A 20,971-nucleotide genomic window follows, 5' to 3' on the forward strand; every position below is an offset into this window, starting at 1 on the left:
TTACCGCGTTTACATGCGTTTTTCACACATGCGTTTTTTTAAAAAACGCATGCAGACAAAAACGCAAGTGTGAAACTAGCCTAAGGCTACGTGCAAAGTCGTATTCTGTTGCTGATTTGCAGGTTGATTTGTGTTTGTTACTTTTTACAGCAAATAATATAAAATCTGGTTATTCTGGAAATTATACTCTTTTATGTCATAAATGGCCATGTGTGAAGATTTTTGCTAAAATGATGGATTAAAACATTCCAGAATTTGGCTGTAAATTAAAATGCAAAGGTAAAAAATGAAGAGCCATTTTGGGAGCCAAAAGAACCGGTTCTTTTTGGTGAGCCGATCCAAAAGAGTCGGCTCACCCAAAAATCGCATTTTACCCATCACTACTACAAATGAACGCCTGCACCTGGACCGAGACGAGTGACAGACCGCGATCACATGACCGTGTGACGTCAGCAGCTCCCTCCTCTCTCGTAGTCAGCCTCCACCATCTGACTGCACAGGACGCGTCTATCAGTGACGTCACTTCCTGCAAGCCCCGCCTTATCTCCGCCCATTATAGTCACGTGGTGCTGATGTCATCGCAGGTCCTTTAGCTGCTGCTGCAGTGCAGGTTGTTGTCTCTGGTGTCTGCCGCTGTACAGGACCCGCGGCTCCGGCTGCTATCTGCTGTCCATTATGTGCAAGGTGAGAGGCCGCAGAGGATTGTGGGAGGGTGAGAGGGAAGTGAGAGAGGAGGTGTATGGGGGGGGAGGAGGAGGGCTGAGGTGTATGGGGGGGGGGAGGAGAGAGGAGGTGTATGGGGGGAGGAGGAGAGAGCTGAGGTGTATGGGGAGAGGAGGAGAGAGCTGAGGTGTATAGGGGAGGAGGAGAGAGGAGGCGTATGGGGGGGAGGAGGAGGAGAGAGGAGGCGTATGGGGGGAGGAGGAGGAGAGAGGAGGCGTATGGGGGGGAGGAGGAGGAGAGAGGAGGCGTATGGGGGGGAGGAGGAGGAGAGAGGAGGCGTGGGGGGAGGAGGAGAGAGGAGGCGTATGGGGAGGAGGAGGAGAGAGGAGGCGTATGGGGGGGAGGAGAGAGGAGGCGTATGGGGGGAGGAGGAGGGAGAGAGGAGGCGTGGGGGGAGGAGGAGAGAGGAGGCGTATGGGGAGGAGGAGGAGAGAGGAGGCGTATGGGGGGGAGGAGAGAGGAGGCGTATGGGGGGGAGGAGGAGGAGAGAGGAGGCGTATGGTGGGAGGAGGAGAGGAGGCGTATGGGGAGGAGGAGGAGAGGAGGCGTATGGGGGGGAGGAGAGGAGGCGTATGGGGGGGAGGAGGAGGAGAGAGGAGGCGTATGGGGGGAGGAGGGAGGAGAGAGGAGGCGTATGGGGGAGGAGGAGGAGAGAGGAGGCGTATGGGGGGAGGAGGAGGAGGCGTATGGGGGGAGGAGAGAGGAGGCTTATGAGGGGAGGAGAGGAGGCGTATGGGGGGAGGGGGAGGAGAGGAGGCGTATGGGGGGAGGAGGAGGAGAGGAGGCGTATGGGGGGGAGGAGAGAGGAGGCGTATGGGGAGGAGGAGGAGAGAGGAGGCGTATGGGGGGAGGAGGAGGAGAGAGGAGGCGTATGGGGGGGAGGAGGAGGAGAGAGGAGGCGTATGGGGGGAGGGAGGAGGAGAGAGGAGGCGTATGGGGGGAGGAGGAGAGAGGAGGCGTATGGGGGGAGGGAGGGGAGAGGAGGCGTATGGGGGGAGGAGGGGAGAGGTGGCGTATGGGGGGAGGAGGAGGAGAGAGCTGAGGTGTATGGGGGGGAGGAGAGCTGAGGTGTATGAGGGGAGGAGGAGAGCTGAGGTGTATGGGGGGGGAGGAGAGAGGAGGTGTATGGGGGGAGGAGGAGATAGCTGAGGTGTATGGGGGGAGGAGGAGAGCTGAGGTGTATGGGGGGAGGAGGAGAGAGCTGAGGTGTATGGGGAGAGGAGGAGAGAGCTGAGGTGTATGGGGGAGGAGGAGAGAGCTGAGGTGTATGGGGGGAGGAGGAGAGAGCTGAGGTGTATGGGGGGAGGAGGAGAGAGGAGGCGTATGGGGGGGAGGAGGAGGAGGAGGCGTATGGGGGGGAGGAGGAGGAGAGAGGAGGCGTGGGGGGAGGAGGAGAGAGGAGGCGTATGGGGAGGAGGGAGGAGAGAGGAGGCGTATGGGGGGAGGAGGAGGAGAGAGGAGGCGTATGGGGAGGAGGAGGAGAGAGGAGGCGTATGGGGGGGAGGAGAGAGGAGGCGTATGGGGGGAGGAGGAGGAGAGGAGGCGTATGGGGGGAGGAGGGGAGAGGAGGCGTATGGGGGGAGGAGGGGAGAGGTGGCGTATGGGGGGAGGAGGAGGAGAGAGGAGGCGTATGGGGGGGAGGAGGAGGAGAGAGGAGGCGTATGGGGGGAGGAGGAGGAGAGAGGAGGTGTATGGGGGGAGGAGAGAGGAGGCGTATGGGGGGGAGGAGAGGAGGCGTATGGGGGGGAGGAGAGGAGAGGCGTATGGGGGGAGGAGGGGAGAGGTGGCGTATAGGAGGAGGAGAGAGGAGGCGTATGGGGGGGAGGAGGAGGAGAGAGGAGGTGTATGGGGGGAGGAGGAGGAGAGAGGAGGCGTATGGGGGGAGGAGAGAGGAGGCGTATGGGGGGGAGGAGGAGGAGGAGAGGAGGCGTATGGGGGGGAGGAGGAGGAGAGGTGGCGTATGGGGGGAGGAGAGAGGAGGCGTATGGGGGGGAGGAGGAGGAGAGAGGAGGCGTATGGGGGGGAGGAGGAGGAGAGAGGAGGCGTATGGGGGGAGGAGGAGGAGAGAGGAGGCGTATGGGGGGAGGAGGAGGAGAGAGGAGGCGTATGGGGGGAGGAGGAGGAGAGAGGAGGCGTATGGGGGGAGGAGGAGGAGAGAGGAGGCGTATGGGGGGAGGAGGAGGAGAGAGGAGGCGTATGGGGGGGGAGGAGGAGAGAGGAGGCGTATGGGGGGAGGAGGAGAGAGGAGGCGTATGGGGGGGAGGAGAGAGGAGGCATATGGGGGGAGGAGGAGGAGAGAGGAGGCGTATGGGGGGGAGGAGAGAGGAGGCGTATGGGGGAGGAGGGGAGAGGTGGCGTATGGGGGAGGAGGGGAGAGGTGGCGTATGGGGGGAGGAGGGGAGAGGTGGCGTATGGGGGGAGGAGGGGAGAGGTGGCGTATGGGGGGAGGAGGGGAGAGGTGGCGTATGGGGGGAGGAGGGGAGAGGTGGCGTATGGGGGGAGGAGGGGAGAGGTGGCGTATGGGGGGAGGAGGAGGAGAGAGGAGGCTTATGAGTGCAGATTTTAAATGGCCAGACCCCATTTCATATCTGTCATGAACCGCGGTGGTTTGGTTGCCCCCAGTTCTTTTCTGAAGGGGATTTATTTATATCCCAGTTCCGGTTTGGAACTTGCAGCTCTCTGGCGCCCCCCTTACCCTCAGGTCAGTCAGGGTAAGGCTAGGTTCACATTGCGCTATTGGGTGATCGCTAACGGTCAGCATTGCACGGCGAAAATGTCGCAATTAACGCCGTGCAACGGGTCCGTTAGTGCACCCATTGACAGCAATGTAAATTTCTCTAGTCACCTTCCACGACGGCATATGGAGGTTGTCTCTTTGCCCTAATGGGGAACAGGAAATTCAGAGAGGTTAAAAGGACCTCCCACCTCCCACTTTCCAGTGTCTTTCCTGTTCCCCATGGGACAGGGAGAGGTTTCCATGTGCTGTAGTGGCCGGCGGCTACGGTACCTTCTCAGGCTTTGCCTGTAAAGCCGGGCAGCAGGCGGTCGCTCTCAGCCTCCTCCTTATGCTGCTCCCGTCGTCCTGCTTGCAGGTGCCTTGGGACCCCCTCCCGGCCTTCCCGCGCCCCCACGAGGGCAAAGCAGGCCTGGGATCCCCGACCGGGTTCCTCCTGGAGCTGCCCGGCGTTCTCCCCCTCCATTCGGTCGGCTCGGCGTCCCGGAAGTGACGTCAGCGGCTCTCGCGCGTCACTTCCGGTTGCCTCATACACTGTGAAGCCGGTACTTCCGGGTTTCGCCGGCCGGCGTGTCGGACCTAGGAGCTCCCTCACATGGATCCTGGAGGGGGAGGGGGATGTCTAATCGCTGGAGGCAGGTGTTAAGGACGGCGTCCATAAAATCCTGCTGAACCACCACTGAGGTAAGGCTATTTCCCCAGTATGGATGGTTCCTTGTGCCCTGCGTCTGCGGAGCCCAGCGCCACCCCTGCTACTGTGAGTGTTTGCAGGGATGGGATCCGGGAGGAGTGTAGTTAGAGGGTTAGAAGTCTTCACCCCTCTCTCCCTTTGTATATTTCAGGGAGAAAAATCTGCCCCTAAAGCCACCTATAGGAAGAAGTGCCCAGTCTGTTCTGCTAAATTCCCTCCTAACTGGGATAAGAAGCTCTGCCAGCCATGCACTGACAGAGTAATAAAAGCTGAGCAACCATCTCTACTAGATGAAATTCGCTCACTGGTAAAACAGGAGGTACAATCTTCCCTGGCAGCTTTTACACCTCCACCTCCACCTCCGCAGCCGCAACCTCATTCCCCGGCTAAGAAGAGGAAAATTCAGGTTGTTGAATCTGATTCTGACTCGGACCTCTCTCATGCCTCATCCGTTGGCTGGGAGGATCCAGTATCACCTAAAGCTGAGGTCAGGAAATACCTGTTTTCCTCAGAACATATTGAGGATCTAGTCTCTGCTGTTCGTAACACGATGGGACTAGAAGAGGAACCTGTACCGCAGTCCATACAGGATCAGATGTTTGGTGGGCTTACATCGGAGAAGAGAGTGGGTTTTCCAGTTCATGCTAACATTGTTAGTATGATTAATCAGGAATGGGATCTACCTGAGAAACGACTCAGTACTCCTTCAGAAATGAAGCATAGATTTCCTCTTGAAGATGATCTTATTAAATTGGACATTCCTAAGGTCGATGTGCAGGTGGCTAGGGTCGCCAAAAGAACTGCGCTCCCCTTTGACGATTCTTCACAATTGAAGGATCCTATGGATAGAAAAATTGAAAGTCTCCTGAGGAAGTCATGGGAAACTTCTATGTCTGTCCTTAAGGCTAACGTCGCCTCTACCTGTGTGGCTAGGGCCCTCTCCTGCTGGCTTGAAAAATTAGAAACCCACATATCTCAAGGTACCTCAAGAGGCGAGATATTGGATTCACTCCCCATTCTGCATAAGGCTACAGGTTTTTTGGCGGACGCTTCTCTGGAATCCGTAAGAGTCGCCGCCAGATCCCTTGTACTCTCCAACTCTGCCAGAAGAGCTCTCTGGCTTAAGCTATGGAGTGGGGATATCACTTCTAAGGCCAAGCTGTGTGCCATACCCTTTAAAGGAGATTATGTTTTCGGTCCAGCCTTAGACGATATTCTCGATATGGCAACCAACAAGAAAAAAGCGCTCCCGGAACAAAAGCAACCTAGGAAACGTTTTTTTCGTGGCCCACAATCTCAGCCCTCTCAAACGAGAGGTAAAACCGGCAGATGGAGCTACGCAAAGGGTAGGGGAAAAAATATTTTCGTCCCACAACAGCAGCAGCAGCAGTCCCAACAGGACAAACAATGACTCCGACCCGGTGGGGGGAAGACTCTCGAAATATGTGGGTCAGTGGGAAAATATCACCAATTCCCACTGAGTTCTCAACGTCATCAAGGAGGGCCTTTTAATAGAGTTAAATTCTCCCCCCCCTCAGGGTCTAAAGATTACTACCCTTTCAACATCAAGGGATCGCAGTCTGTTGTCCTTGGGTCTCAAAGATCTTTTGAGATCAAAAGTGATCTCCCCAGTTCCACAATCGGAATGGGGAAAGGGACATTATTCCTGACTTTTCCTGGTCCCCAAACCTTCAGGGGACGTCCGAATTATTATAAACTTGAAGGGTCTGAATCAGCATGTGAAATATCGCAAGTTCAAGATGGAGTCCGTAAGATCTGCAATCCCTCTGATAGAACATCACTCCTTTATGGCAACCATCGACCTAAAGGATGCGTATTTCCACATTCCTATTCATTCGAGACACAAAAAATATCTCAGGTTTGCGATACAGGGGAGTTATCGGGTGGAGCACTATCAGTTTGGAGTCCTTCCCTTCGGCATTTCCTCGGCACCGAGGGTGTTCTCCAAGGTTATGTCAGAAGTAATGTAATTTATCCGGAGACAAGGTGTTTGCATAGTGCCCTATCTGGACGACCTTCTGATAGTAGCCTCCAGCGAGGTAACCCTGATATCCCACGTCTCGACCACCCTAGAGATATTGAGATCCCTAGGTTGGATTCCAAATCTAGGGAAATCCCAGCTTCAACCTTCAAAAACCAGGAGATTTCTGGGAGTGATTCTGGACTCGGCAAAACAAATGTCCTTTCTCCCAGACGATCACAGACTTCCTTTAGTAACAAAAATCAGGAAGTTCAAAGAGATGAGATCTCCTACTCTACGAGAGGGAATGTCGCTGTTGGGCTCCATGACAGGCTGCATACAATCGGTGGCTTGGGCTCAAGCTCACTCAAGGACCCTCCAAGCCCACATTGTAGGCAATTGGGATGGTTGACCTGGCACTCTTACCAAGAGAATCCACACACCGGGCAGAGTAAAAGCTTCCTTGACATGGTGGATGAATCCCAGAAACCTCCTGAAAGGTGTATGCTGGATTCAGTCTCCTCTGATCACGATCAAAACAGATGCCAGCAAGAGGGGCTGGGGAGCCATAATAAACCATGTCCCCTATCAAGGTCTCTGGAACCAGTCGATCACCGAGAAATCGTCAAACTTCAGAGAGCTCAAAGCTGTGGAAGAGACCCTGTTAGCGGCAAGTCGTCAGATTTCTGGACAACATGTTCAGATATATTTGGACAACATGACCACGGTGGCTCACATCAGGCACCAGGGCAGTACAAGGATCCTCAGTCTGAAAAAGATCTCCACTCGAATCTTTTCTTGGGCCGAAAAACACTTGCTGTCCCTGACGGCAATCCACCTGAAGGGTACTACAAATATTCAGGCGGACTACCTAAGTCGCCAGGATATTCATCCTGGCGAATGGAGCCTGGATCTTCAAACATTCAACATGTTGGTACACAAGTGGGGTCATCCAGACGTCGACCTCTTTGCCTCTCACCAGAACGCAAAAGTCGGAACCTTTTTTTCCTTGAACCCAAGAGGCAATCCCAGGGGGCTAGATGCCTTGAGTCAAGACTGGCATTTTCACCTAGCTTACGCGTTTCCGCCAATCCCAATTCTTGCCAAGGTTCTACGGAAGATACGAATAGAAAAGACTCCTACTATTCTGATAGCTCCATTGTGGCCCAAAAGAAGTTGGTTCAACTTGATCATCCAACTACAAGTGGATGGACCGGTAATGTTACCAATAAAGCACAACCTTCTCTCTCAGGGTCCCATTCTCCACTCAGACCCTCAGAAGTGGAGCTTGGCGGCGTGGTTGCTGAAGCCCAGGTACTAAAAGCTAAAGGGTTATCGATCCCTGTCATAGCTACTCTCCAAAAATCGAGAAAACCAGTAACCATCGCCATCTACAATAAAATCTGGAAAAAGTTTTCATCATTCTGTTTGCCTAACCTTCCAGACCCTCTCAAGCCTAATATACCCATCATATTGGATTTTTTACAAAAAGGCTTGGAATTAGATCTTAGGCCCTGTACCCTCAAGGTCCAGGTCTCTGCACAGATCTGTTTTCGACCAAGATCTAGCTGGTCATCGCTGGATTAAAAGGTTCATGACATCAGCAACTAGAACTAGATGGGTATTTCCTGAAGGAACTACAGATAGTGCTTTGGAATGGTGCCAGGGCTGCCCCTGCAAGACTTTCACACTTGGGTGCCCCTCAGGCGGTCCGATTTGGTAGGCGGAGTCACTCTGGGTCCGATTTGGTGGGTTGGGTCAATCTGTGACCCATTTGGCGGGCGGGGTCACTCTGGGACCCATTTGGGGGGCGGGGCCACTCTGGGACCCATTTGGGGGGCGGGGTCACTCTGGGACCCATTTGGGGGGCGGGGTCACTCTGGGACCCATTTGGGGGGCGGGGTCACTCTGGGACCCATTTGGGGGGCGGGGTCACTCTGGGACCCATTTGGGGGGCGGGGTCACTCTGGGACCCATTTGGGGGGCGGGGTCACTCTGGGACCCATTTGGGGGGCGGGGCCACTCGGGGTCAGATTTGGGGGGCGGGGCCACGCGGTGCACTTTTCACCCACGGGATTGGGGTGCACTTACTTTTCACACACGGGACGAGAGGGTGTCATAGTCACTTTATTCTGATGTTTGACATTGATAAATGATCATGTCCTAAAATGGACACCGTATATTTGCATAGCTGCCATCTTTGGAAGGTCAAGTTGGGGGTAATGGAAAGTTCGCCATTATCTCCTATGGGAAATTTTTTTTTTAAATGCAATTTTTAAAAAAACTAAAAAACGGATCGACACGAAAAATACTTAGCACACCTCTCGTGGACGCTGGCTTCGAAATGACGCCTCACTGGAGTCTGTGCATGCAGCGGTTCGGGCCGCATTAATTGCAGAAAAAAACTGAATAATAATAAGTTTACCACGTTCGGATTACAACAATAATACTAGATGGGTATTTCCTGAAGGAACTACAGATAGTGCTTTGGAATGGTGCCCGGGCTGCCCCTGCAAGACTTTCACACTTGGGTGCCCCTCAGGCGCTGGTTTGGTAGTTGTAGCCCCTCAGGGTTGAGGCTTGGTGGGCCGGGTCACTCTGGGTCCCATTTGGTGGGCCGGGTCACTCTGGGTCCCATTTGGTGGGCCGGGTCACTCTGGGTCCCATTTGGTGGGCCGGGTCACTCTGGGTCCCATTTGGTGGCCCGGGTCACTCTGGGTCCCATTTGGTGGCCCGGGTCACTCTGGGTCCCATTTAGTGGCCCGGGTCACTCTTGGTCCGATTTGGTGGCCCGGGTCACTCTGGGCCCGATTTGGTGGCCCGGGTCACTCTGGGCCCGATTTGGTCAACCCAGGTCACTCTGGGCCCGATTTGGTCAACCCGGGTCACTCTGGGCCCGATTTGGTGGCCCGGGTCACTCTGGGTCCCATTTGGTGGCCCGGGTCACTCTTGGTCCGATTTGGTGGCCCGGGTCACTCTGGGCCCGATTTGGTGGCCCGGGTCACTCTGGGCCCGATTTGGTCAACCCGGGTCACTCTGGGCCCGATTTGGTGGCCCGGGTCACTCTGGGTCCGATTTGGTGGCCCGGGTCACTCTGGGTCCGATTTGGTGGCCCGGGTCACTCTGGGTCCGATTTGGTGGCCCGGGTCACTCTGGGTCCGATTTGGTGGCATTTTCAAACGCAAATTGCGCCAAAACTACAAATCCGATCGACACGAAAAATACTTAGCACACCTCTCAGGAACGCTGGCTTCGAAATGACACCTCACTGGAGTCTGTGAGTTTAGCGGTTCGGGCCGCATTACGTGCGGACTGAATAATAATAATAAGAACTAGATGGGTATTTCCTGAAGGAACTACAGATAGTGCTTTGGAATGGTGCACTTTCACATTTGGGTGCCCCTCAGGCGGTTCGATTTTGTGGGCGGGGTAAATCTAGGTCCGATTCGGTGGGCGGGGTCACTTTGGGTCCGATTTGGTGTTCGGGGTCACTCTGGGTCCGATTCGGTGGGCCGGGTCACTCTGGGTCCGATTCGGTGGGCCGGGTCACTCTGGGTCCGATTCGGTGGGCCGGGTCACTCTGGGTCCGATTCGGTGGGCCGGGTCACTCTGGGTCTGATTCGGTGGGCCGGGTCACTCTGGGTCCGATTCGGTGAGCCCGGTCACTCTGGGTCCGATTCGGTGGGCCCGGTCACTCTGGGTCCGATTTGGCGGGCGGCGCCACTCTGGGTCCGATTTGGCGGGCGGCGCCACCCCGGGTCCGATTTGGCGGGCGGCGCCACCCCGGGTCCGATTTGGCGGGCGGCGCCACCCCGGGTCCGATTTGGCGGGCGGCGCCACTCCGGGTCCGATTTGGCGGGCGGCGCCACTCTGGCGGGCGGCACCACTCCGGGTCCGATTTGGCGGGCGGCGCCACTCTGGGTCCGATTTGGCGGGCGGCGCCACTCTGGGTCCGATTTGGCAGGCGGCGCCACTCTGGGTCCGATTTGGCGGGCGGCGCCACACTGGGTCCGATTTGGTGAGCGGGGCAATAATTATAATAACACTACAGATAGTGCTTTGAAATTGTGCTGTGCTATCACTTTAAGAGCTGATATTATCTGGCAAAACTGTGCTGGTGTGGTCATGTACAGTTCGCAGGCGTTGGCATAGTAACTGGGCCTGACTGCACATATCAATGAGCTAATCAGCCAGGTGGCAGGTACATTTCAAATTGCCTCAGAAACCCGGCCATTATAACCTATGGGAAAATTTCCCTATTGAAATGCATTACAATGAGGGGAAAAAACATTTTCAAACGCAAATTGCGCCAAAACTACAAATCCGATCGACACGAAAAATACTTAGCACACCTCTTGGGGACGCTGGCTTCGAAATGACACCTCACTGGAGTCTGTGAGTGAAGCGGTTCGGGCCGCATTACGTGCGGACTGAATAATAATAAGAAGAACTAGATGGGTATTTCCTGAAGGAACTACAGAGTGCTTTGGAATGGTGCCCGGGCTGCCCCTGCAAGACTTTCACACTTGGGTGCCCCTCAGGCGCTGGTTTGGTAGTTGTAGCCCCTCAGGGTTGAGGCTTGGTGGGCCGGGTCACTCTGGGTCCGATTTGGTGGGCCGGGTCACTCTGGGTCCGATTTGGTGGGCCGGGTCACTCTGGGTCCCATTTGGTGGGCCGGGTCACTCTGGGTCCCATTTGGTGGGCCGGGTCACTCTGGGTCCCATTTGGTGGGCCGGGTCACTCTGGGTCCCATTTGGTGGGCCGGGTCACTCTGGGTCCCATTTGGTGGGCCGGGTCACTCTGGGTCCCATTTGGTGGCCCGGGTCACTCTGGGTCCCATTTGGTGGCCCGGGTCACTCTGGGTCCCATTTGGTGGCCCGGGTCACTCTGGGCCCGATTTGGTGGCCCGGGTCACTCTGGGCCCGATTTGGTCAACCCGGGTCACTCTGGGCCCGATTTGGTGGCCCGGGTCAATCTGGGCCCGATTTGGTGGCCCGGGTCACTCTGGGCCCGATTTGGTGGCCCGGGTCACTCTGGGCCCGATTTGGTGGCCCGGGTCACTCTGGGGCTGATTTGGTGGCCCGGGTCACTCTGGGTCCGATTTGGTGGCCCGGGTCACTCTGGGTCCGATTTGGTGGCCCGGGTCACTCTGGGTCCGATTTGGTGGCCCGGGTCACTCTGGGTCCGATTTGGTGGCCCGGGTCACTCTGGGTCCGATTTGGTGGCCCGGGTCACTCTGGGTCCGATTTGGTGGGCAGGGGGCACTTACTTTTGCACACGGGGCCGGGGCGCACTTACTTTTGCACACGGGGCGCACTTACTTTTGCACACGGGGCGCACTTACTTTTGCACACGGGGCCAGGGGCGCACTTACTTTTGCACACGGGGCCGGGGGCGCACTTACTTTTCACACACGGGGCCGGGGGGCACTTACTTTTCACACACGGGGCCGGGGGGGCACTTACTTTTCACACACGGGGCCGGGGGGGGCACTTACTTTTCACACACGGGGCTGGGGGGGCACTTACTTTTCACACACGGGGCTGGGGGGCACTTACTTTTCACACACGGGGCTGGGGGGGCACTTACTTTTCACACACGGGGCCGGGGGGCACTTACTTTTCACACACGGGGCCGGGGGGACACTTACTTTTCACATACTCTGCGCTGTATGCTGCGGGGCTCTGCGCTTTATGCTGCGGGGCTCTGCGCTGTATGCTGCGGGGCTCTGCGCTGTATGCTGCGGGGCTCTGCGCTTTATGCTGCGGGGCTCTGCGCTGTATGCTGCGCGGCTCTGCGCTGTATGCTGCGGGGCTCTGCTGTATGCTGCGGGGCTCTGCTGTATGCTGCGGGGCTCTGCTGTATGCTGCGGGGCTCTGCTGTATGCTGCGGGGCTCTGCTGTATGCTGCGGGGCTCTGCTGTATGCTGCGGGGCTCTGCTGTATGCTGCGTGGCTCTGCTGTATGCTGCGGGGCTCCGCGCTGTATGCTGCGGGGCTCCGCGCTGTATGCTGCGGGGCTCCGCGCTGTATGCTGCGGGGCTCCGCGCTGTATGCTGCGGGGCTCCGCGCTGTATGCTGCGGGGCTCCGCGCTGTATGCTGCGGGGCTCCGCGCTGTATACTGTAATAATAATAAGACTACAGATAGTGCTTTGAAATTGTGCTGTGCTGTCACTTTAAGAGCTGATATTATCTGACAAAACTGTGACCTGGTGGAGTTGGTAGGCGTTGGCATAGTAACTGTGTCTGACTGCGCATATCAATGAGCTAATCAGCCAGGTGGCATTTGGCAGTTAAGTTATTTTTAGAAATTGCCTCAGAAACCAGGCCATTTTAAACGTATAGGAAAATTTCCCTATTGAAATGCATTGAAACAATGCTTTCCAATGAGGGAGAAACAATTTTCAAATGCAAATTGCGCCAAAACTACAAATCCGATCGACATGAAAAATACTTAGCACACCTCTCGTGGACGCTGGCTTCGAAATGACACCTCACTGGAGTCTGTGCGTTTTACGGTTTGGGCCGCATTAATTGCGGAAAAAAGCCTAATAATAATAATAAGAAGAAGAATAAGAAGTTATCCACGATGGAATAACAGTATAGTGCTTTGTTCCAAAGCACTATAACTAGATGGGTATTTCCTGAAGGAACTACAGATAGTGCTTTGGAATGGTGCCCGGGTGCCCCTGCAAGACTTTCACACTTGGGTGCCCCTCAGACGCTGGTTTGGTAGTTGAGGATTTGGTGGGCCGGGTCACTCTGGGTCCGATTTGGTGGCCCGGGTCACTCTGGGGCCGATTTGGTGGCCCGGGTCACTCTGGGGCCCATTTGGTGGGCCGGGTCACTCTGGGTCCGATTTGGTGGGCCGGGTCACTCTGGGTCCGATTTGGTGGGCCGGGTCACTCTGGGTCCGATTTGGTGGGCCGGGTCACTCTGGGTCCGATTTTGGTGGGCCGGGTCACTCTGGGTCCGATTTGGTGGGCCGGGTCACTCTGGGTCCGATTTGGTGGGCCGGGTCACTCTGGGTCCGATTTGGTGGCCCGGGTCACTCTGGGTCCGATTTGGTGGCCCGGGTCACTCTGGGTCCGATTTGGTGGCCCGGGTCACTCTGGGTCCGATTTGGTGGCCCGGGTCACTCTGGGTCCGATTTGGTGGCCCGGGTCACTCTGGGTCCGATTTGGTGGCCCGGGTCACTCTGACTGACAGCAGGATAAGGGAATGGCTGATAACAGAGAATAGACTGACAGCAGGACAAGGGAATGGCTGATAACAGAGAGAATAGACTGACAGCAGGACAGGGGAATGGCTGATAACAGAGAGAAATAGACTGACAGCAGGACGGGGAATGGCTGATAACAGAGAGAAATAGACTGACAGCAGGACAGGGGAATGGCTGATAACAGAGAGAAATAGACTGACAGCAGGACGGGGAATGGCTGATAACAGGGAGAATAGACTGACAGCAGGACAGGGGAATGGCTGATAACAGAGAGAAATAGATGGGTATTTCCTGAAGGAACTACAGATAGTGCTTTGGAATGGTGCCCGGGCTGCCCCTGCAAGACTTTCACACTTGGGTGCCCCTCAGGCGCTGGTTTGGTAGTTGTAGCCCCTCAGGGTTGAGGCCACTCTGGGTCCGATTTGGCGGGCGGGGTCACTCTGGGTCCGATTTGGCGGGCGGCGCCACTCTGGGTCCGATTTGGCGGGCGGCGCCACTCTGGGCCCGATTTGGCGGGCGGCGCCACTCTGGGTCCGATTTGGCGGGCGGCGCCACTCCGGGTCCGATTTAGCGGGCGGTGCCACTCCGGGTCCGATTTGGCGGGCGGTGCCACTCCGGGTCCGATTTGGCGGGCGGCGCCACTCCGGGTCCGATTTGGCGGGCGGCGCCACTCCGGGTCCGATTTGGCGGGCGGCGCCACTCTGGCGGGCGGCGCCACTCCAGGTCCGATTTGGCGGGCGGCGCCACTCTGGGTCCGATTTGGCAGGTGGCGCCACTCCGGGTCCGATTTGGCGGGCGGCGCCACTCCGGGTCCGATTTGGCAGGTGGCGCCACTCCGGGTCCGATTTGGCGGGCGGCGCCACTCTGGGTCCGATATTGGCGGGCGGCGCCACTCTGGGTCCAATATTGGCGGGTGGCGCCACTCTGGGTCCAATATTGGCGGGTGGCGCCACTCCGGGTCCGATTTGGTGGGCGGCGCCACTCTGGGTCCGATTTGGCGGGCGGCGCCACTCTGGGTCCGATTTGGCGGGCGGCGCCACTCTGGCGGGCGGCGCCACTCTGGTTCTGATTTGGCGGGCGGCGCCACTCTGGTTCCGATTTGGCGGGCGGCGCCACTCTGGGTCCGATTTGGTGAGCGGGGCAATAATTATAATAACACTACAGATAGTGCTTTGAAATTGTGCTGTGCTATCACTTTAAGAGCTGATATTATCTGGCAAAACTGTGCTGGTGTGGTCATGTACAGTTCGCAGGCGTTGGCATAGTAACTGGGCCTGACTGCGCATATCAATGAGCTAATCAGCCCGGTGGCAGGTACATTTCAAATTGCCTCAGAAACCCGGCCATTATAACCTATGGGAAAATTTCCCTATTGAAATGCATTACAATGAGGGGAAAAAACATTTTCAAACGCAAATTGCGCCAAAACTACAAATCCGATCGAGACGAAAAATACTTAGCACACCTCTTGGGGACGCTGGCTTCGAAATGACACCTCACTGGAGTCTGTGAGTGAAGCGGTTCGGGCCGCATTACGTGCGGACTGAATAATAATAAGAACTAGATGGGTATTTCCTGAAGGAACTACAGATAGTGCTTTGGAATGGTGCCCGGGCTGCCCCTGCAAGACTTTCACACTTGGGTGCCCCTCAGGCGGTCCGATTTGGTGGGTTGGGTCAATCTGGGTCTGATTTTGTGGGCGGGGTAAATCTAGGTCCGATTCGGTGGGCGGGGTCACTTTTGGTCCGATTCTGTGGGCGCGGCCACTCTGGGTCCGATTCGGTGGGCGGAGCCACTCTGGGTCCGATTTGGTGTGCGGGGCACCTTAGGGACCAATTTGGTGGGTGGGGTCACTCGGTCCGATTTGGTGGGCTGGGCACCTCAGGGTCTGATTTGGTGGGCTGGGCACCTCAGGGTCCGATTTGGTGGGTGGGGTCACTCTGGGTCCGATTTGGTGGGCGGGGTCACTCTGGGCCCGATTTGGTGGAAGGGGTCACTCTGGGTCCGATTTGGTGGAAGGGGTCACTCTGGGTCTGATTTGGTGGAAGGGGTCACTCTGGGTCCGATTTGGTGGGCGGAGCCACTCTGGGTCCGATTTGGTGGGCGGGGTCACTCTGGGTCTGATTTAGGGGGCGGGGTCACTCTGGGTCCGATTTGGTGGGCCGGGCCCCTCGGGGTCCGATTTGGTGGGCCGGGCCTCTCGGGTTCCGAATTGGTGAGCGGGGTAATCTACTATCTAATTATCTAAGGGCACTTCCGTCTTTCTGTCTCACAACACCGCTACGTCATCATCTCGTGAGACCGCAATGCACTCTTGGGACCGGAGCGCGCAACAAGCATCGGGTACCGGCCACTCCAGGTGCAACAAGCATCGTGTACCGGCCGCTCTAGGAGGTGCAACAACCATCAGATACCGGCCGCTCCAGGAGGTGAGTATGTAACTTTTTTATTTTAATTCTTTTTTTTTTTAACAGGGATATGCAGTATACTATGTGACTGGACAATATACTACGTGACTGGGCAGTATAACTACGCGGCTCTGCGCTGTATACTGCGTGGCTCTGCGCTGTGTACTGCGCGGCTCTGCGCTGTGTACTGCACGGCTCTGCGCTGTGTACTGCACGGCTCTGCGCGGTATACTGCGCGGCTCTGCGCTTTATACTGTGCGGCTCTGCGCTCTGTACTGCACGGCTCTGCGCTGTCTACTGCGCGGCTCTGCGCTGTGTACTGGTCGGCTCTGCGCTGTGTACTGCGCGGCTCTCCGCTTTATACTGCGCGGCTCTGCGCTTTATACTGCGCGGCTTTGCGCTGTGTACTGCATGGCTCTGCGCTGTGTACTGCGCGGCTCTGCGCTGTTTACTGCACGGCTCTGCGCTGTGTACTGCACGGCTCTGCGCTTTATACTGCGCGGCTCTGCGCTGTGTACTGCACGGCTCTGCGCTGTGTACTGCGCGGCTCTGCGCTGTGTACTGCACGGCTCTGCGCTTTATACTGCGCGGCTCTGCGCTGTGTACTGCACGGCTCTGCGCTGTGTACTGCGCGGCTCTGCGCTGTGTACTGCGCGGCTCTGCGCTTTATACTGCGCGGCTCGGCGCTTTATACTGCGCGGCTCTGCGCTGTGTACTGCGCGGCTCTGCGCTGTGTACTGCGCGGCTCTGCGCTGTGTACTGCACGGCTCTGCGCTTTATACTGCGCGGCTCTGCGCTGTGTACTGCACGGCTCTGCGCTGTGTACTGCGCGGCTCTGCGCTGTGTACTGCACGGCTCTGCGCTTTAAACTGCGCGGCTCTGCGCTGTGTACTGCACGGCTCTGCGCTGTGTACTGCGCGGCTCTGCGCTGTGTACTGCGCGGCTCTGCGCTTTATACTGCGCGGCTCTGCGCTGTGTACTGCGCGGCTCTGCGCTGTGTACTGCACGGCTCTGCGCTTTATACTGCGCGGCTCTGCGCTGTGTACTGCACGGCTCTGCGCTGTGTACTGCGCGGCTCTGCGCTGTGTACTGCACGGCTCTGCGCTTTATACTGCGCGGCTCTGCGCTGTGTACTGCACGGCTCTGCGCTGTGTACTGCGCGGCTCTGCACTGTGTACTGCGCGGCTCTGCGCTTTATACTGCGCGGCTCTGCGCTTTATACTGCGCGGCTCTGCGCTGTGTACTGCGCGGCTCTGCGCTGTGTACTGCGCGGCTCTGCGCTGTGTACTGCGCGGCTCTGCGCTGTGTACTGCACGGCTCTGCGCTTTATACTGCGCGGCTCTGCGCTGTGTACTGCACGGCTCTGCGCTGTGTACTGCGCGGCTCTGCGCTGTGTACTGCGCGGCTCTGCGCTTTATACTGCGCGGCTCTGCGCTTTATACTGCGCGGCTCTGCGCTGTGTACTGCACGGCTCTGCGCTGTGTACTGCGCGGCTCTGCGCTGTGTACTGCGCGGCTCTGCGCTTTATACTGCGCGGCTCTGCGCTGTGTACTGCGCGGCTCTGCGCTGTGTACTGCGCGGCTCTGCGCTGTGTACTGCACGGCTCTGCGCTGTATACTGCGTGGCTGTGCAATATACTACGTGGACATGCATATTCTAGAATACCCGATGAGTTAGAATCGGGCCACAGTCTAATAATCATAAGACTACGGATAGTGGTTTGGAATTGTGCTGTACTGTCACTTTAAGAGCTGATATTATCTGACAAAACTTGTGACCTGGTGAGCTGATGTAGATTTCATAGGCGTTGGCATAGTAACTGTGTCTGACTGCGCATATCAATGAGCTAATCAGCCAGGTGGCAGTTATTTTTAGAAATTGCCTCAGAAACCAGCCCATTATAAACGTATAGGAAAATTTCTCCATTGAAACGCATTGAAAGACTTTTTTCAAACACAAATTGCGCAAAAACTACAAATCCGATCGACACGAAAAATACTTAGCACACCTCTCAGGAACGCTGGCTTCGAAATGACACCTCACTGGAGTCTGTGAGTTTAGCGGTTCGGGCCGCATTACGTGCGGACTGAATAATAAGAATAAGAAGAAGTTTACCACGGTGGAATAACAGTATAGTGCTTTGTTCCAAAGCACTATAACTAGATGGGTATTTCCTGAAGGAACTACAGATAGTGCTTTGGAATGGTGCCCGGGCTGCCCCTGCAAGACTTTCACACTTGGGTGCCCCTCAGGCGCTGGCTTGGTAGTTGTAGCCCCTAAAGGGGTGAGGCCACTCTGGGTCCGATTTGGTGGGCGGCGCCACTCTGGGTCCCATTTGGCGGGCGGCGCCACTCTGGGTCCCATTTGGCGGGCGGCGCCACTCTGGGTCCCATTTGGCGGGCGGCGCCACTCTGGGTCCCATTTGGCGGGCGGCGCCACTCTGGGTCCCATTTGGCGGGCGGCGCCACTCTGGGTCCCATTTGGCGGGCGGCGCCACTCTGGGTCCCATTTGGCGGGCGGCGCCACTCTGGGTCCCATTTGGCGGGCGGCGCCACTCTGGGTCCCATTTGGCGGGCGGCGCCACTCTGGGTCCCATTTGGCGGGCGGCGCCACTCTGGGTCCCATTTGGCGGGCGGCGCCACTCTGGGTCCCATTTGGCGGGCGGCGCCACTCTGGGTCCCATTTGGCGGGCGGCGCCACTCTGGGTCCCATTTGGCGGGCGGCGCCACTCTGGGTCCCATTTGGCGGGCGGCGCCACTCTGGGTCCCATTTGGCGGGCGGCGCCACTCTGGGTCCCATTTGGCGGGCGGCGCCACTCTGGGTCCCATTTGGCGGGCGGCGCCACTCTGGGTCCCATTTGGCGGGCGGCGCCACTCTGGGTCCCATTTGGCGGGCGGCGCCACTCTGGGTCCCATTTGGCGGGCGGCGCCACTCTGGGTCCCATTTGGCGGGCGGCGCCACTCTGGGTCCCATTTGGCGGGCGGCGCCACTCTGGGTCCCATTTGGCGGGCGGCGCCACTCTGGGTCCCATTTGGCGGGCGGCGCCACTCTGGGTCCCATTTGGCGGGCGGCGCCACTCTGGGTCCCATTTGGCGGGCGGCGCCACTCTGGGTCCCATTTGGCGGGCGGCGCCACTCTGGGTCCCATTTGGCGGGCGGCGCCACTCTGGGTCCCATTTGGCGGGCGGCGCCACTCTGGGTCCCATTTGGCGGGCGGCGCCACTCTGGGTCCCATTTGGCGGGCGGCGCCACTCTGGGTCCCATTTGGCGGGCGGCGCCACTCTGGGTCCCATTTGGCGGGCGGCGCCACTCTGGGTCCCATTTGGCGGGCGGCGCCACTCTGGGTCCCATTTGGCGGGCGGCGCCACTCTGGGTCCCATTTGGCGGGCGGCGCCACTCTGGGTCCCATTTGGCGGGCGGCGCCACTCTGGGTCCCATTTGGCGGGCGGCGCCACTCTGGGTCCCATTTGGCGGGCGGCGCCACTCTGGGTCCCATTTGGCGGGCGGCGCCACTCTGGGTCCCATTTGGCGGGCGGCGCCACTCTGGGTCCCATTTGGCGGGCGGCGCCACTCTGGGTCCCATTTGGCGGGCGGCGCCACTCTGGGTCCCATTTGGCGGGCGGCGCCACTCTGGGTCCCATTTGGCGGGCGGCGCCACTCTGGGTCCCATTTGGCGGGCGGCGCCACTCTGGGTCCCATTTGGCGGGCGGCGCCACTCTGGGTCCCATTTGGCGGGCGGCGCCACTCTGGGTCCCATTTGGCGGGCGGCGCCACTCTGGGTCCCATTTGGCGGGCGGCGCCACTCTGGGTCCCATTTGGCGGGCGGCGCCACTCTGGGTCCCATTTGGCGGGCGGCGCCACTCTGGGTCCCATTTGGCGGGCGGCGCCACTCTGGGTCCCATTTGGCGGGCGGCGCCACTCTGGGTCCCATTTGGCGGGCGGCGCCACTCTGGGTCCCATTTGGCGGGCGGCGCCACTCTGGGTCCCATTTGGCGGGCGGCGCCACTCTGGGTCCCATTTGGCGGGCGGCGCCACTCTGGGTCCCATTTGGCGGGCGGCGCCACTCTGGGTCCCATTTGGCGGGCGGCGCCACTCTGGGTCCCATTTGGCGGGCGGCGCCACTCTGGGTCCCATTTGGCGGGCGGCGCCACTCTGGGTCCCATTTGGCGGGCGGCGCCACTCTGGGTCCCATTTGGCGGGCGGCGCCACTCTGGGTCCCATTTGGCGGGCGGCGCCACTCTGGGTCCCATTTGGCGGGCGGCGCCACTCTGGGTCCCATTTGGCGGGCGGCGCCACTCTGGGTCCCATTTGGCGGGCGGCGCCACTCTGGGTCCCATTTGGCGGGCGGCGCCACTCTGGGTCCCATTTGGCGGGCGGCGCCACTCTGGGTCCCATTTGGCGGGCGGCGCCACTCTGGGTCCCATTTGGCGGGCGGCGCCACTCTGGGTCCCATTTGGCGGGCGGCGCCACTCTGGGTCCCATTTGGCGGGCGGCGCCACTCTGGGTCCCATTTGGCGGGCGGGGTCACTCTGGGTCCCATTTGGCGGGCGGGGTCACTCTGGGTCCCATTTGGCGGGCGGCGCCACTCTGGGTCCCATTTGGCGGGCGGCGCCACTCTGGGTCCCATTTGGCGGGCGGCGCCACTCTGGGTCCCATTTGGCGGGCGGCGCACACTCCGGGTCCGATTTGGTGGGCTGCGCACCTCGGGATCCGATTTGGTGAGCGGGTCACTTTAAGAGTTGATATTATCTGGCAAAACTGTGTCTTGGTACAGTTCGTAGGCGTTGGCATAGTAACTGACATAGTCTGACTGCGCATATCAATGAGCTAATCAGCCAGGTAGCAATTGGCAGTTATTTTTAGAAATTGCCTCAGAAATCAGGCCCATTATAAACGTATGGGAAAATTTCCCTATTGAAATGCATTGAAACACTTTTTTCAAACGCAAATTGCGCCAAAACTACAAATCCGATCGACACGAAAAATACTTAGCACACCTCTTGGGGACGCTGGCTTCGAAATGACACCTCACTGGAGTCTGTGAGTGAAGCGGTTCGGGCCGCATTTTCTGCAGACTGAATAATAATAAGAAGTTTACCACGATGGAATAACAGTATAGTGCTTTGTTCCAAAGCACTATAACTAGATGGGTATTTCCTGAAGGAACTACAGATAGTGCTTTGGAATGGTGCCCGGGCTGCCCCTGCAAGACTT

At 58.1% G+C, this 20,971-nt stretch overlaps 2 protein-coding genes across 2 annotated transcripts in view; both read left to right on the forward strand.

Annotated features, from left to right (window-relative positions):
- LOC143808876 (uncharacterized) overlaps positions 1-20,971 on the forward strand; it is a 986,487-nt gene that overhangs the window by 575,824 nt on the left and 389,692 nt on the right.
- The window catches only part of LOC143808896 (uncharacterized), a 98,916-nt gene continuing 78,444 nt past the window's right edge, over positions 500-20,971 (forward strand). Inside the window, exon 1 of one of the 2 annotated variants that reach the window (XM_077292077.1) lies at positions 500-684. In XM_077292077.1, coding sequence (XP_077148192.1) covers positions 676-684 — 9 coding nt within the window. In that variant the 5' untranslated portion in view covers positions 500-675. The remainder of the gene's footprint in view (positions 685-20,971) is intronic. The other variant, XM_077292076.1, reaches the window with a different exon arrangement.

This window comes from Ranitomeya variabilis, chromosome 2 (genome assembly GCF_051348905.1).
Source record: "Ranitomeya variabilis isolate aRanVar5 chromosome 2, aRanVar5.hap1, whole genome shotgun sequence".
In the NCBI taxonomy this organism is placed as follows: Eukaryota; Metazoa; Chordata; class Amphibia; order Anura; family Dendrobatidae; genus Ranitomeya; species Ranitomeya variabilis.